General features: G+C 36.5%; 1 protein-coding gene across 2 annotated transcripts in view; it reads right to left on the bottom strand.

The window, feature by feature from the left end:
* The window catches only part of PPP2R5E (protein phosphatase 2 regulatory subunit B'epsilon), a 138,268-nt gene that overhangs the window by 15,285 nt on the left and 107,589 nt on the right, over nucleotides 1–15,394 (bottom strand). For both annotated transcript variants that reach the window (XM_073242286.1, XM_017669193.3), the window contains exons 6-11: nucleotides 5,247–5,377; nucleotides 5,062–5,121; nucleotides 3,967–4,075; nucleotides 2,476–2,529; nucleotides 2,322–2,372; nucleotides 496–615 (exon numbers count right to left, since the gene is read on the bottom strand). In XM_073242286.1, the coding sequence (XP_073098387.1) occupies nucleotides 496–615; nucleotides 2,322–2,372; nucleotides 2,476–2,529; nucleotides 3,967–4,075; nucleotides 5,062–5,121; nucleotides 5,247–5,377 (525 nt within the window). The remainder of the gene's footprint in view (nucleotides 1–495; nucleotides 616–2,321; nucleotides 2,373–2,475; nucleotides 2,530–3,966; nucleotides 4,076–5,061; nucleotides 5,122–5,246; nucleotides 5,378–15,394) is intronic.

The raw sequence follows: 15,394 nt of genomic DNA, 5'->3' as shown, positions 1-15,394 counted from the left end.
AAGAATAGGATAATTGTCACAGGATAATCCTCATAGAATATCCCCATAGGATAATCTGACATTTAGAAATAATGTACGGAAAACATCTAGCAGAGTATAGAATATTAGTGTTTTCTTTGTTAAGTTTTATTTAGCATTTTCTCTCGCACACTATAGGAACCCTACCAATTCACCTCTAATTCAGTTATTTTACTTGAGACAAGTTATGTTATCACTTGAGCTTCTGTGTCTACATCTGTAAAAATCATAATGCCCTCCTTGCAGAGTGGTCCTGAGAATGAAAGTTACTGGGCAGAAAGCGTCATCAGAGTAGCAATCAAGAAACAGGTGCTCAAGATAAAGGTGGTTAGTGTTAAAACTGTTACCATGTGAGAAAATAGCTAACAAAAAACAAGTGACTAGTGTCTGTTACGTTTCTTTCAATACAAATAAAATTTTACCAGAATAATACATGTTGCATTGGCCAGTATGGCTCATGCCTTCTTTATTACTAACCTGAAAATGGGGGCTAGATACACACTTAGCAATTTGTTTAAACAAAGGTTCTTGAATTTTGACAAACTGTGAGGGTTCAATCACATCCAATATTTCTTCCAGCTCCCCAAGGAACATGACCTGTATATACACGCAAAACAAAAATGACAGGCACCTCATTAAAAAATCTATATGAACGATAAAGATTAGTGTAAGTTTGCAGTATTTAAGCAAAATTTATACACATAGAAAAAAAAACTTGAACAAATTAGGCATTACCTCATATTAGAAAATGTTCATTTCACAAAGAATTCACCAGAAGGTTCTTAGTAAGAGCAAATTCCCGACAGCACTGAAAACATGATTTATTTACTTTGGAAAAAATACTCTACATGCTACATCTATTACACAGAACAAGGGGCATTACACATTGCAGCAGGACCCCTGGGAAACAGGACTGTCCCGGTGGGGCTCCCCTCTCTACAGCTATTGCCCTAGCTCTCTCCCCCCACCAGTATTTTGAAACACTGGGAAAGGAACTCTGCTGCATGGATGTACAGAGGTCCACAGTGGCAGATGCAGATACCTGCCAAATATCTGCAACACCTCCTATGTGCTAGGTGTTTCCCTAGGATACACTAGGTTAAGAGAACACAAGAGTTAGAGACACACAAATGAGCACCCACTTCAAAGCCATTAGCATACACTGACCCATCTGCACACCTACACACATGTGCACATAGCTGCTCACTGTAGAGCACAATGAATCCAGCCTCAGCACCAAGTACCTCAAGAAACAGAGCTTTTGGATCACAAATGGAGCCAAATCAATAGTACAGTCAACTGTATTAAATATGATGGGAAACTGTCTAATAAAAACCAGTTACCTATTTAGGCATGAAAAAATAATTACCTTAGAAAAAATTAAGTATGCAATTAAAATGTAGAAAATGACAATGTTTTCATATCTTGAGATGCATCTGGGTAGCAATGCAGAGCACAATTTTACCTAATAGGTATTGAGAAATTAGATGATTTTCTGGAATTGTATAGAGTAGAGTTTTGGAAAATTGAAACTGATTTGAGGAGGGTGTTTCTGTTGAAAGCAAAACATAGTACCCTTGCTATTTTCCATGTACAGAGAATTTCTCCCCAAATTCTCTCAAAATGTAAAACTAACAGCTGACTTATTTCCTGGGCCATTTTCCTCATGGTTTCTAACCTTTCAGAAGAGTGGGTAGAGATCTAGTACCAAACTAGGCTCACCTTCAAACTAGGAGACTCACACCCCCACAACAACCTCACACAGCATATGCCTGGTTAGGTCTCAGCAAAAATACAAGTTATCATAGGCTAGAGGTTTCCAGCACCACTCGTGAATAGCTGAAACTAAAGGTCTATACTATATTTTAAGGTTGTACATAGGAAGATCCTATTTACACTATGCTTTAGAGTAGGTTTTTAGGCAGATTGCTCTAGCATCTCTCTACAGAAACAGCAAAACCTCCATTCAATGAAGGTGGTCACCAGGAAGGTGACACTGAGAGAGCTAGACAGTTGGTTTACTTGGGTTTCCAGGGGTTGAACAGCCCCATGATAAAGGTCCAGGGCCTAGGAGGTGGCTTCTGGCCTAGTCACCTATACTTAAGTGTACTTGGGCAGACTACTCAATGCCTCTTAAGTGTCTATTTCATAAGTAGAAAAAGAGAACATTTACAGTCCTGCCTTATAGAGCTATGATGAGGGCTAGATGAGATGATGCATTTTTATACATGCTTATTAGCTCAGAGCCTGGCACTCTGCAAAGTAGTTAGTAAACTACTAACACACTGACATTAAGCACTTACCTCTTTTTGACTACATGTTTTGGGCCAAAATTTCATTAACCCCCTAATAACCTAAAACAAAAAGGAGAAAAACAAGTGGTACTTAATTATTCATATATGCTCTAAGAAAAGTGGGAATTCTGAAGTTTTTTGAAATTAGGGAAAAAATGCTTACTGGTTCTGTGAGTGAAGGATCTTTCTCCAGAAACTGTACTATGCAATATGCCAGCTGGAAAAAACAAAAAAATGACAAACAAAATTGGAAATTCTATATCCTAAGGGCTCAAAAGATATATTATTAAAACTTCCTTCAAAGTTTCCAGACTCTGGTTTTAGTAATTTCATGTTCAATTCATTTTAAAAAATAGAATATATATAAAGCCAAATAAAAAGCTACTTTTTCAAAGGAAGATTGACACTAATAAACCACTAGGGGAATTTTTACAAAAAGAATATTAGGACATGAAGTAAGTATCCAGCTAATGAAAAGCAGAGGTGAAATATCATATTCAGGATATTCTGAAAGTATCTCATCTTCACAGAATTGGAGTTACATATCCTGGGCTCCTTTCTCTTTGTTAACATCAAGAGTACTGGGTTTTACTGTGGTTCTGGAAGAGTCCTATAATGAGAAGCAGGTACTTCCTAAACCCTGCTGATGGCCTGAAATGGCATATGCAAACTAAAGCAGATTCATGAGGAGATAAACAGTTAGAACCTGGAGAGATGTGAAAAGTTTTACGTCTGATGTTACCTCATGTAGGTAAGAATTCTTAAATGATCACGAAATGTGATCATTTTTGTTTTGAAACATGTCCTATTTCAAAAACTAGAGGCAAGATTTGTAAAGGGCTAATAAAGATTCTCGGACAAAAAAATCCACTCTCGCAAAACAACGTGATGGTGCTCTAAATTAGAAACATATGGACTAATTTTTCCTTGAAACACAGAATTTCACATTTAAAGAGAAACACTGCTTAGAAGAATGTTATGACATTTTTATGCAAACTCAAAACATTCCTATTGGGAAGAGGAGGGAATCAGACGTTTGAAATACTGAAATTAAAATGTCACTAGATCATTTATCTATCCACTAGTGACATGCTTACCATGCAAGCCAGTGTGTTAGCACAGAAATTTGAGTGGGAACAAGAGTATGCTTTTTAAAGTAATGGAGACTAAAAATAAAAAGATGCAGAACTACTGACTGGTTTGTTTACCTCTGAGAGTGTTTGTGTGTAGAAAGTAAGAAACAGTGAATTTACTAGAAAAGGTGGCAAAGAGCAACTAACTAGACTAATGCAAAACGATGGGACAAAATATTCAAGAACATTCAAAAATAATTACACATACCTAAAGATTTATTTCTGAAAAACCACATACATATTAGTTATATGTAATATGTTCAATATATCATTTTGTTAACTGGGCAAGTCATCTAAGTTCTCTGTAAAATGAAATAACAAAACACATGCTCCTCCCACTTGAAAAATACTTCCGTGATTCTCCTAGAAACAAATATGCACACTTTTTTTCCTCAGGGGGAGTATTTTAAACTTTAACAAGTTGGGGAGTTTTTTTTACTTGAAGAACTACCAGTATTGAAGAAACAGTGAGTTTGTTAACTTTTTATTTTACTTCCAATATTAGTTGCACAAAAGTCTACCTGGGCATGGAAGAGGGATAAGCTCCTGACAGTGTGTAAAGGGATCAACACTTTCACCAGAAACTGTTTATGTTCTGCCTTAAGAGGTAAAGCAAAGCCATTGATAATACTAGGAAAAAGAAAAAGAGACATGAATTAGCAATGTTACCGCAACAATGATCTCAAAAGACAAACTGTTTTTCCGAGATCAGGATAAATTTTAATCAGTTGATGTTTGGTCCAGAACAATCTAAACCCACCCTAGTGGCATTCAAGATTCCTGAGTTATTTCAAAAAAACACATTTATGTATTAAGGAAATTTAAGAGAAGAAAATTTGTTTATGATCTCAGATCAGCACAGGTGCCTGTCTCTTAAACCTAGGTGGAGGGTTCCCAAAGCTTCTGTATCAAACACTATTTTTTCCTCCCTCTTTTCCTTCCCCAAATAATTGCCTTCCATGCTCACTCATGACCTTTTCCATTCCCAGAATCATTCCTTCCCATCCCTGACATTTCTGCTCAGACCAAGAATACCACGGATACAGAGCCCAGCCAAGGGAAGTCACAGAGAAAACCATGTGACTCCATCTTTTTCTGCTCATATTAGGAGGAGAGACTAAGTAATCACATTGTCCAGTTACACTAGCCTCCCTTGTGTGTGTAGAAACCTACAAAGCAGCTGTCTCATTCCTATTCATTCCACTACTCCAGGCAGCAGCTGTTCAAGAACCACACCTGGGTCCACGGTTCCTTTGAAAATGGCAATCTTTCCAATTTATTATAAACTTGCTGTCAAAAGATATGGCGAAGGACAGCCTAGAAACTAACAAGAACAGGACGTTTCTGGTAACTGGCCTGACTGCAATTAGATATATTGTCTCTGTAGCAATGAACAAACTGTTTAGTTCTTTCAGTCATTCCAGTAGAATTAGAAACAAGGGGAACAAGAAATTGGGTCTTGCAGAGTCAGTTGGGAAACAAGCTAATGCACAACAAAAGAAAGTACTGATGTACAGACAGCAAGAGATGGACGTCAGCATTTCCCTGAGCCACCTGCACCAAATTTTCAGAATCATAACCATCCGAGACCAGCAACTAGATAAAACTGTGCTTACCTTCCTAATATTTCCAGCAGTTCAGCTACACCATTGAAGTGTTCTGTTTCATAAACAAACCTTTAAAAAAAAAGAAAAGAAAGAAAACAGTCAGTACACTATGTCAAAATATTTGAGGTTCACTTAATACTTTCTTAAAGCCACCAACTTTGCTTCTCCTTCTCCCCCCCCCACCCTCCACTTACCTTAGAAAAATATTGTTAATCTGTTTTCGGATAAATGCTCTAAGACCAAGAAACTTGCCATAAATTCTGTGCAAGACTGTTTTTAGGTAGTCCCGTTCCCGAGGGTCTTCGCTGTCAAACAGCTCCAAAAGCTATTGTAAATGAAAGACAGGGTTGTTGTCAAAAGCAGTTTCAGGAAAGGATTTAGGAATTCTGTTACTCATTATTTAAAATCCCTTACTTTCTTCCTCAAAAGTGTACTGAATACCTCTTATGTGCCAGGCACAGCGCTAGTCTTGGGGAATATAGTGTAAATAAGGCAGACAAGAGGCTTATACTCTAATGGAAACATAGTAACAATAACCTTAACAACAGTAATAGGTAACATAGCACTCAGTGTGATCATCGGGCAATTTTCTAAGCAATTTCCTCTTATTAATCCTTCCTATGGGGCAATTTGACCCCGTTTTATAGATGAGGAAATGGGGGCACAGAGAGTTAAGCACTTGCCCAGAGTCTTACCGCTCATAAGTGGCAGTGGTGCGATTTGAACACAAGCAGTCAAGGCCCTACAGTCCATTATCTCAACCACTGCACTATTACAATAGCTCCCTATTGAGCTGATTCTCCAAATAGACAGTCAAAATAAGCCTTCAGCTCTACAAAAGCATACGGGTCAAAACAACCTAAACCAAAGCAAACATCAAAATGTCCCCAAGGATACTGGCAATGTGCTTTTTCTAGATCATAGTTCTAGTTACAAGGATATGCATACTTTGTTAATGTTCATCAAAGTAAACATTAATGATTTCTGTATGTTATTCACAAATAACATTTTTTTAAAGTTCCCAATTCATCTGTAATATAAAGTCAATAACTGAATCCTGATAAGATCAGATCTTATCAGGATTGAAAACATATGTCAACACAAAAACTTGTACAAGAATGTTCACAGCAGCTAATAGCCAAAAAGTGGAGAAAACCAAAATGTTCATCAACTGATATAGAGAAAAGCAAAATGTGCTACAGTGGAATATTATTCAGCCATTAAAATGAACAAAATGGTGATACATGTTATCACATGGATGAACCTTTCAAACATGGTAAGAGAAAGAAGTCAGGCAGAAAAGGCCACATACTGTATAATTCCATTTATATGAAATATCCAGAATCAGCAAATCCATAGAGACAGAAAGCTGAATGAGGAATGATCACTAATGAGTATGATGTTTCTTTGGGGAGTGATAAAAATGTTCTATAATCATACAGTAGTGATATTATTCTGTGAATACACTAAAAAACACTGAATTGTAAACTTTAAAAGGATGAATTTTATGATACATAAATTATATCTCAATAAAGGTTTTTTTTCAAATGACTGTGGGCAGGTTCCCCTGGCTGAAGAACAAACTTGGAGACTAGTTTGAATTTTAGGTAGTTCTTCATATATTAATTATCAGCACAATAAAGTAAAACTCATAGTTTCAATGTTGGCTTTGCAGCAAAACATTTCAAGAGAATACAAATGAACAGAGACTACCTTAATTACCAAAAAAGCTATCAAGACATACATAAGCATAATTTCAGGTGACTAAGACATAAGGCTGAGATTGAAAGCAGAACAACTCAGTGGGCAGTAATTGAATAAATTATCTCCTTTTGTTTGGTGCTTTCCTTTGAACAAAAGACAGACAAAAAAAAAGGCCCTTCAAATAATGGCAGGAAACACAAACTGAAGGACAGTCTTCAAATACGGGCAGTGAGACAGTTTTTAGCTACACAGTATTACCCATCCATCCATCCATCCAGTGGAATATTGAAAGAATATTTCAAATAAATATGTAAGCCCATTAAGAACCAGCCAATGGGCAAGGTGTCATGGATACAATGATCAGCAGGGCAGACACAATCTTTCACAGCTCCTAGTTTAATGAGGGATGCAGGTAAATAAACAGCAATGGTAATGAGGGATGCAGGTAAATATACAGCAATTCAGGATGCTGTATAAATACATAACAGACCTATCTACTCTATTTGGAAGAAGTGATCAGGAAAGGCTTTTAGAGGAAGTGACACTGAGGCTGACCCAGGAAGAAATTAGGAGGTACAGTGTTCATGGAACTGGGAGAAGAGTGTTCACAGCAGATTCAATAGTACATACCTTCAACAGCAGCCTATTGGAACAGAAGATGCTATTAAAATACCTGCCATCTCTCTGCCTATTTAACCATGCAACCAATCTATCAATCTTTGCACATGCCAGAGACTGTCCTCATTGCTGGGTAAATACACAATAGTGAAAAAACTTGGAACCATAGGGAAAGCAATGAGCCAGTCAACTATACATTTCCACAGTAAACAGTCTAAGGAAGAGAGGTATGTGGCTCTTATTGAAAAAAAGGCCCCATGGGCTCAGTAACTCTTAGCTAGTAACATGCACAACCCACCTTACCCATCCCATGCCTTTTAATGAAAATACTTAACCTTCTGAGTTCTATTTTTTTATTTGGTTATCTATTTTGATCTATTTTTAAGTGTTGTAGGAGGATTTAATAAGTGATTTGCAACCAACATAAGAGAAGAAGGTTTGAAGGGGTGTGTTGTTAGCAAAACTTGAATCAGTATGCTTATGTAATAGTAATTTTAAGATTTGAATGAGAACATAGTAATTAAACAAAATTTATTTAACTAATGGTTTCATTGGACCCTCAAAAAAAAAATAGTATTACCAGGCTTCTAACTTAAGTCATTAACAAAACTAAAAGTTTTACACATACACATATCATGGTCTATGTAAAAGAAAGAGGAATTATAGTATATAAATTTCTTGTCAACTGCTCTATTCAACACACTTTTGATGATTTTATAATGTATGAGACAGAAGAAAAAGGACAACAGTGCACAGGCCCAAAAAAGGGGAAGTAGGATGAGCTCTGATTTCCAAAACAAAATAATGTGTGCTTAGTCATATATATACTCTAAACAGTGTCCACAAGAAAATCAGTAAGAAATATAACCCAATCTTGCATCTACCTACCACTTCAGCATTTTATTTAAAATAATAATAATAATAATAATAATAATAATAATAATAATAATAATAATAAGGGAGAAATGTGGGATTCACATATAAATCAAGTATAAAAATCAAACGAATAATCATATCTGACTTGATTGTTTATAGTTCACGATGTGTGATCAAAACCGAAAGTTTCTGTGATGACTGCCCTTGCACTGTTCACCAGGTAAGAACTTATTCACTATGTAAGAACTTGTTCACCATGTAAGAACTTGTTTGTTGTGCTTCAGAAGATCCGAGACTGATGAGAATTAGGCTTGGGGTGGATTAATGATTGTGCATTGAGTCCCCTGTACAGAATTTTATTGTTGTTGACTGTTAACAACCATTTGATCAATAAATATGAGAGATGCCCTATCAAAAAAAAAAAAAAGAAATATAACCCAGCGTCTCTAAATGCTTAGGTATACTGTGCTCCCTACAATATAAATGGCAACTTATTGTCAAAGAAAAGCTGGAGAGTTTCCAAGGTGACTACAGAGCAAAGACAGACCTGTCAACATGCTGACTCCCAGTTTACAAAATCTGCCTTCCTGAAGCTAACAGAGATGAACTGCATAGTGCTTCAACCAAAGATCCTCCTTTAGGCTTCATAATTAATCTACAGTAAAACGAGGACAAAATGAAAAAGGCGGTAATAAGGACCTTCCAGTTAGACGTGGAAGACCGCCTTTTTTCCTCTTGAAACCTCCCTGAAATGAGAGTAAAGAGATAAAAACGGGAGAAACCCACAGGGCGGAGAGGACTAGAGAGCAGATTAGACACATTTGCAAACTTTTCAAAAATGGAGAGCGGATGGCAAAAAGTAATGATCTTTCTCCACTCTAAGTGTTTTTCCATTCTGACAGCAGGGAAGTAAGCCAACAAGAAGCAAGCCAACTCATGTCAGAAAACCCTTAAAAGGCTTAAGAGCTGAAGGCACCAGATACATTTGATGGCAAGAGTGTGAGGAGCTAAAAGCAGGAGGTAAGAGTGCTATGACGGAGGACTTTGTAGAAAAGAGTATTATGACCTCCCCAGATCCTTGTCCCATGAAGATTTACAGCCAAGGTCTGGAGAGAATAAATGAGCAAATCTCTAGTCTTGGGGACACTGCACACAGCTTACTGAAAATAACAGAATTAAATAAAATGATACGCTGAAGAGTGAGACCTTTGCAAGCCCCTTCCCTGACTAAGCTCCTAATTCTGGATGAGGCAGATTAGAAGGTTCCTTTTTGGGGAAACTGACACCCTCAGGAGGAAATACCTACAAATATAGGCATCTGAGGTATGTATGATGACACTGTATGTCACTATAGACAGATAGATAGACCACTATAAAGGATAATGAGTCCAGCTGCTGCAAACCAACACTAGAAGCTAGAAGACAATGGAACAATTGCTTAAAACTTCTGAGGGAGTATGGGTTCCAACCTACAAATCTATACCTAACCAAATGTCAATCAAATACGTGGGTAGAATAAAGACATTTTCAGAGATGCAGTTCTCAAAAAGTTTACATCCAATTCACGCTTTCTTAAGAAGCATCTAGAGGGTATATTCTCCCAAAATGAAAAGGCGGAAACTAAGCAATCAAAGACACAGCCCAGTAGAGTGGCAGAGGGAAGCCCCCGGAAGACCACTGTGAATATAGCCTAGAGTGAGCAACCAGTGCCAACTAGAGTGGATGACTAGGGCTCCAGAAAGGAAGCCTCCAAGAAAAATAGAACTTATAAGATAAGCTGATATGTGGGCCAGATTTAGAAGAGTTGTATGGTGTTTTCAGAGAACTAAGGGACAAACTAGTAACCAATACATAGGAAAGCATACAAGTGAAAGGTAAGGCAACTGTTAATTCCAGGGGTTAAAAAAATGAAAAGCCCTATAAGAAAAGAAATGCAATTGTAGCCTAATATGTGCCTTGGCTGTGAACAACCTATACACAGTCACACTAATGCAAACACTACAATTCGATTTAATTACATTTTGTGACATAACTAACTACATTAAAGAGATGTAGAGGAGGATATATAGGAGACATCTAATGATTTATAGTAGGAAGAGATGGATAAAAAAAACAAGAAACAGCAGCATAAGTATGCTATTTGGAAATATGGAGGTACATTCAAGAAAACAGCTAGAAGATTTGTCAGTGGTTACCTCTAGGGAATGAGACCCTGGGTTGGGGAAAGATGAGGCAGGGGATAGTTATTTTTATTTATAAACCATACAAATATATTTGAAGTTTTAAAAAAGACATTACTTTGTTAAGTGAAACTATTTTGAAAAATTAAGAGCAAAAGACTTGAAACAAAAAGCCTAACTGCCTTTACTACAATAAAGCAGCTGCCCTGCCCTATTTCACATAAAGAAAGATTTTTTTAAAAAACATCAGAAAATCCTCAAGTAAATAATCAGTGGAATTGGTATTCGAATTGTTTTCATCCAAACTAGTATCCGATCTCCACATTTCTAGCTCTGTTTTTAACCTCAGCTAAACTACCACCTGGAAAATGGTATCTGCCCAATAGCTTCACCTAGACCAGGTAACACATGTGGAGAAAAAACAGTTCAGAACTAAAAATAAGAACCAATAGCAGCCTGACCCCGGTGAATCGGAACTCAAGAGGATCAGTACATGAAATGAACTGATCTATGTGCAACCACTGAGAAAGCACAATGGGGACAAGGGATCAAAAGGCTGTGTATTATAAGCTTCCAGCAATTCTGAATTCAAGACTCTATGGAAACTCAGTATAAAAATCATTTTCAATGGTGTAAGTCATACAAATACGAACAATTCTGCCAAGTTATACACTCTGATTTTCTTCCTAATTTCAAGCATTCTCCCTTACAGAAGTCCATTCTTTTCTCCCTCAAAAGTACTCATTGTGATTCAAGAAAACCATTCAATTTAAAATCCGAAGATGAACAATTTGGTGAGCACTTCAGGAAAAAGCTGTTATTCTACATAATGATGCACTTAGTAGGATGCAGGCAGGGCCTGTTATATAATTTGCGAGTCCCAGTGCAAAATGAAAATGCAGTGTTCCTTATCCAGAAAGTATTAAGAACTTCAAGATAGAAACATCAAAGTATTAAACCAAGAGCCAGGTCCTCCCAAGCACAGGGGCCCTTACCATTGCTCAAGTTGTACCTCCATGAAGCTGACTCTGGATACAGTAGTCAGGGCAGTAAAGCCCCTTTTTAGGGTTTTTGAGTTACAAGTTGGACAGGATGGGATGGTGATTTATTGTTAACTGGTAATGGCTACCTGATAAAATTCTTGGTACAAATAAATTCTCTAAAGTTTTATTTCCTATAGACTCTGAGAGAGAAATGTAAACATTTTGACATATTCAAGTAACTTGTTTGAAAAATAGTTCTTTGTATTGGAGCTGAGATTCAAGGCTTCACGGAACTCATTTCGGTTTAGAACTTAAAATTCTTTCACAGGTTGGATTGTGTTGTGTCCAATTTTTCTTGAGTTTTTAAAACACAGTAACAAAAGGTCACTTTTAAGGACAGACTGAGTGGTTTGCATAATTTGCTGATAATTATGGCACCTTTCAGCTAAATATAACTGCAAATGTGAAGTACAAATTACTAAACAGCAATCTCCAGCAGTACATATGTTTATGGGGATATTTGAATAGTATGTCTCTTAGCAACCACGGACTGCTGTTCAGATTTGCAGAGTGGCTGAAAGCATCTTTAGAAATATGCTACTAAATTCTGGCCACAATAATCCACCCAGTGAAATAATTTAAGATTTTACAATTTACTTTTGGCTGGGGAGAACATAAACCATTTCCCCACCCATCCTAACACAGATGAAAATTATCTTTACTGGGAATGGACAAAGTTGTTCCATAAGCCTAGGCAAGCTTACACACCTACAGCCATAGAAGGCAGTTGTCAAGTTAACCTGAGTCTAAAATCCACATTACCATAGACACAAGTGTACTATGTAATTAACTGACCGTCTTTGATAAATCTCCAACGGCTTTCTTGTGTAAAGACTTAGATTAGGTCTATAAGAAATGCTGAAGGTCATGTAAATCTAGATTTAATAAAAACTACAATGAAATTTAAGCAAGTCATTAATACCATTCTTAAATTTAAAAACAGCAAACCCTTCAAATGTACAAGTCACAATATTCTCTGGCCCACACAAAAGTCTGAATTTCAGGTTCTCTTGAAAGATCAGAAGATCTAGCAACACTTGGTCCACTTCCCTACAACCTAACAGCTAACAGGAGCGGACTGGCAGCAGGGTCTAACGTTTCTAGGTCACCACTGTTTCCATCACTCCTTTTCTGTCACACCTAGACTACGCCATTCTGTACTGCTTGTCTGGCCTCTGTAAAGATCTGAATGTGCTATCCCTAGTACTCACATACTAAAAAGTGCATGTTCCTGGCACCATTCACTTCTAACACAGATTGGAAGAAATCAATTGGTAAAGTAAATCCAACATTCAACATCTTAAAAAATCCCAACAGCAAGAGAAGTACTATATAAGGTAGAGTCCAATGGGATTTTTGATTTTAAGAATGGCAAAAGTTAGATTTCAAAAAATTCATAACATGAAGGCAAGACACAGTAGACTAATACCATATGGCTTCACAGACTGAGGCTACTCTAGAAAACATCATGAAAGAAGGTTCTCAAAACAAGAACTGATCCTAATAAAAATAGTGATAGCAGCAGTGTAACATTTACTGTACACTTACTACTGTCAGGATTATTCTAAGTGCTTACATATATATTCACTTATTAATCTCTGCAATAATCCTTAATGCAATTACTATTATATTATGGATATTGTGCAGCTGATTTCCATATGGGGCAACTGAGGCATTAGGTGTTATACAACTTGCCCAAGGCATGCACTAAAAACAGCAGAGCCTGCATTCAAACCAGCCCATACACTTAACCACTAACCTACACAGCTTCCTTAGGAAGAAGAAAAATGCGAGGTATTGAAAAAGGCTCTTGAGGGAAGACTAGAAGCTTTCCACCGAGCTTCAGATTTTAAAAGAGAATAAATGATGAAAGGAAGGAAACACAAATGTTAAGTATAAAAGAAAGGACACAGTGTTACAAAAACAGTTTTAGGAAGGCTAATACACAGAATCAGCCGAGGTTTATGAAAAACGCAAGGCAACAAAATGGGAATATACTTGTAACTGAAATATTTTTAGTATTTTTATTGATTGTAACACACATGTTCATTATTTTTAAATGCAAAAAAGAAATACTAAAATGAAAAGATGAAAATCACCACACATAATCACATCCCACCAGACAATTAACAATTTGGTATATCACCTCCCAAAACTGTTAGTGAATATAACAAGCAGTCCTTCTCCCTAAAATAACAGACTCAGGTTCAAAAAGTCATACTCTTCCATAATGTGCAAGTTTCATTTAAAAACAGATCATGTATAGCTCTATCTCATTCTTTTGACAAACTGATGCCTTGTATGAATATCCACAGTTTATTCACCCAAACCCCTACTGAGAAACTCTTGTTTCCAATTTTGTAATAATTATTAACAATGATGCTTTCAAAATCCCTATACATATATCTTTGGGTACATATCTGACTATTTTTCATGGAATTGCCTAATTGATAGAATTTCAGTCAACAGAAAACTCAGATTTCCTCTCAGAGGATTATACCAACTGTACACACAGACACACACACACACACACATGCACAATGTATCCATCTATTTACTGGCATATTTTTTATGTGTTCATGGCATACTAAAGAGGGATCTTTTTCACCCAAGCCTCTATCATGTTCCAGTCTCCTCTACCCATACCACATTATTTTGATTAATGTACATTTATAGCATGTTCATAGATAAAATATATAGTTCCCCTTTTCAAAATTTCTTTTATTTCATGAACTCAGAAATTCTCAAATAAACTACTGAAATTTTAACTAGAATTTCACTAAATATATAAATTAATTTGGAGATTCTATAGATATCCATGATGGTAAGTCTTTCCCATCTAAGAGTATGTTACATTTCTGCATTTACTCTAGCCTTCTTTGCAAAATTTTATTATAGGTTTCATATAAAATTTTTTATTTCATTTCAACAGGTGGAGATTTTTTAATTAATACTGGAATCAAGAAAAATAAGATATCCTACTAATGTGGAAAGATAATATGAGGAAGACGTGAAAAGACAAATTACTATTTATTGAGCAACTACTAAGCCCCATGCATAAGACCAGCAGAAATTTTTACAAGTCAATTCATTTTATCCTCTTAACAAGCCTACTTGTAGCTTGTTGTAAGAGATGTAACTGTTATCGCCATTTTATAGAAGAAAACACTGATGCTCAGAATAGTCAATAATCTGCCCAGACTTTCAGTACGTGTTTAAGAAGGTAGGGAGCCTGTCTACAGTGCCAACTTAACTAAACAAATTTAACAGCTGTCAGTTTGGGGGTATATCCTCCTTTAGTGAACAGTATCTCACTTATTCTGTTATTCCCATGTCATGAATGAGGAAACTCAAGCCTGAGCATCAAGTATATTAATTTGCTGAAAGTCACACTGTACGGAGACAGAAAGGCCAGAGTTTGAATGCAGTTTCTTCTTGGCCCACATTACATATTCTCAGCTCCTAAGACAGACTTAGTGTATATAGAGGAGTCCAGATTCAAATTCAGAGCTTTCTAACTTTCTTTCCACTACACCATGTTAAAATAGCTCAATTCTAATTTTTCTTTTATCTTTACTGAAGGAAGAGAGTCACAATAGGTTGGACAGAACACAGGAAATAGATTCAAATTTCATAGCTAGAATAAATTATGTTTAACTGAATAAAGAAATTATAAGCTGGGATCACCAAAGCTGATTTTGAGATCTTTGAGAATCCACAGAGAATAAGAGGTCTGCTCAAAGGAAAAGAGTAAGGTAAATGTCATCCTGATTTGCAAAAGGGAAAAGTATGAGGGTTCCTATACTTAGGTATAAACTATACTAGGACCAGGTAGGAAACTGGGGGATAGAGAAATAAGTAGGGGAGAAGTGAGAGTGTAACAAACGAATGAACTGATGACATAGCACAGAAACATGAAGG

Source organism: Manis javanica, chromosome 8 (assembly GCF_040802235.1).
Source record: "Manis javanica isolate MJ-LG chromosome 8, MJ_LKY, whole genome shotgun sequence".
Taxonomy (NCBI): Eukaryota; Metazoa; Chordata; class Mammalia; order Pholidota; family Manidae; genus Manis; species Manis javanica.
The sequence above is the reverse complement of the archived record's forward strand: the minus strand, read 5'-3'. Positions and strand labels throughout refer to the sequence as shown.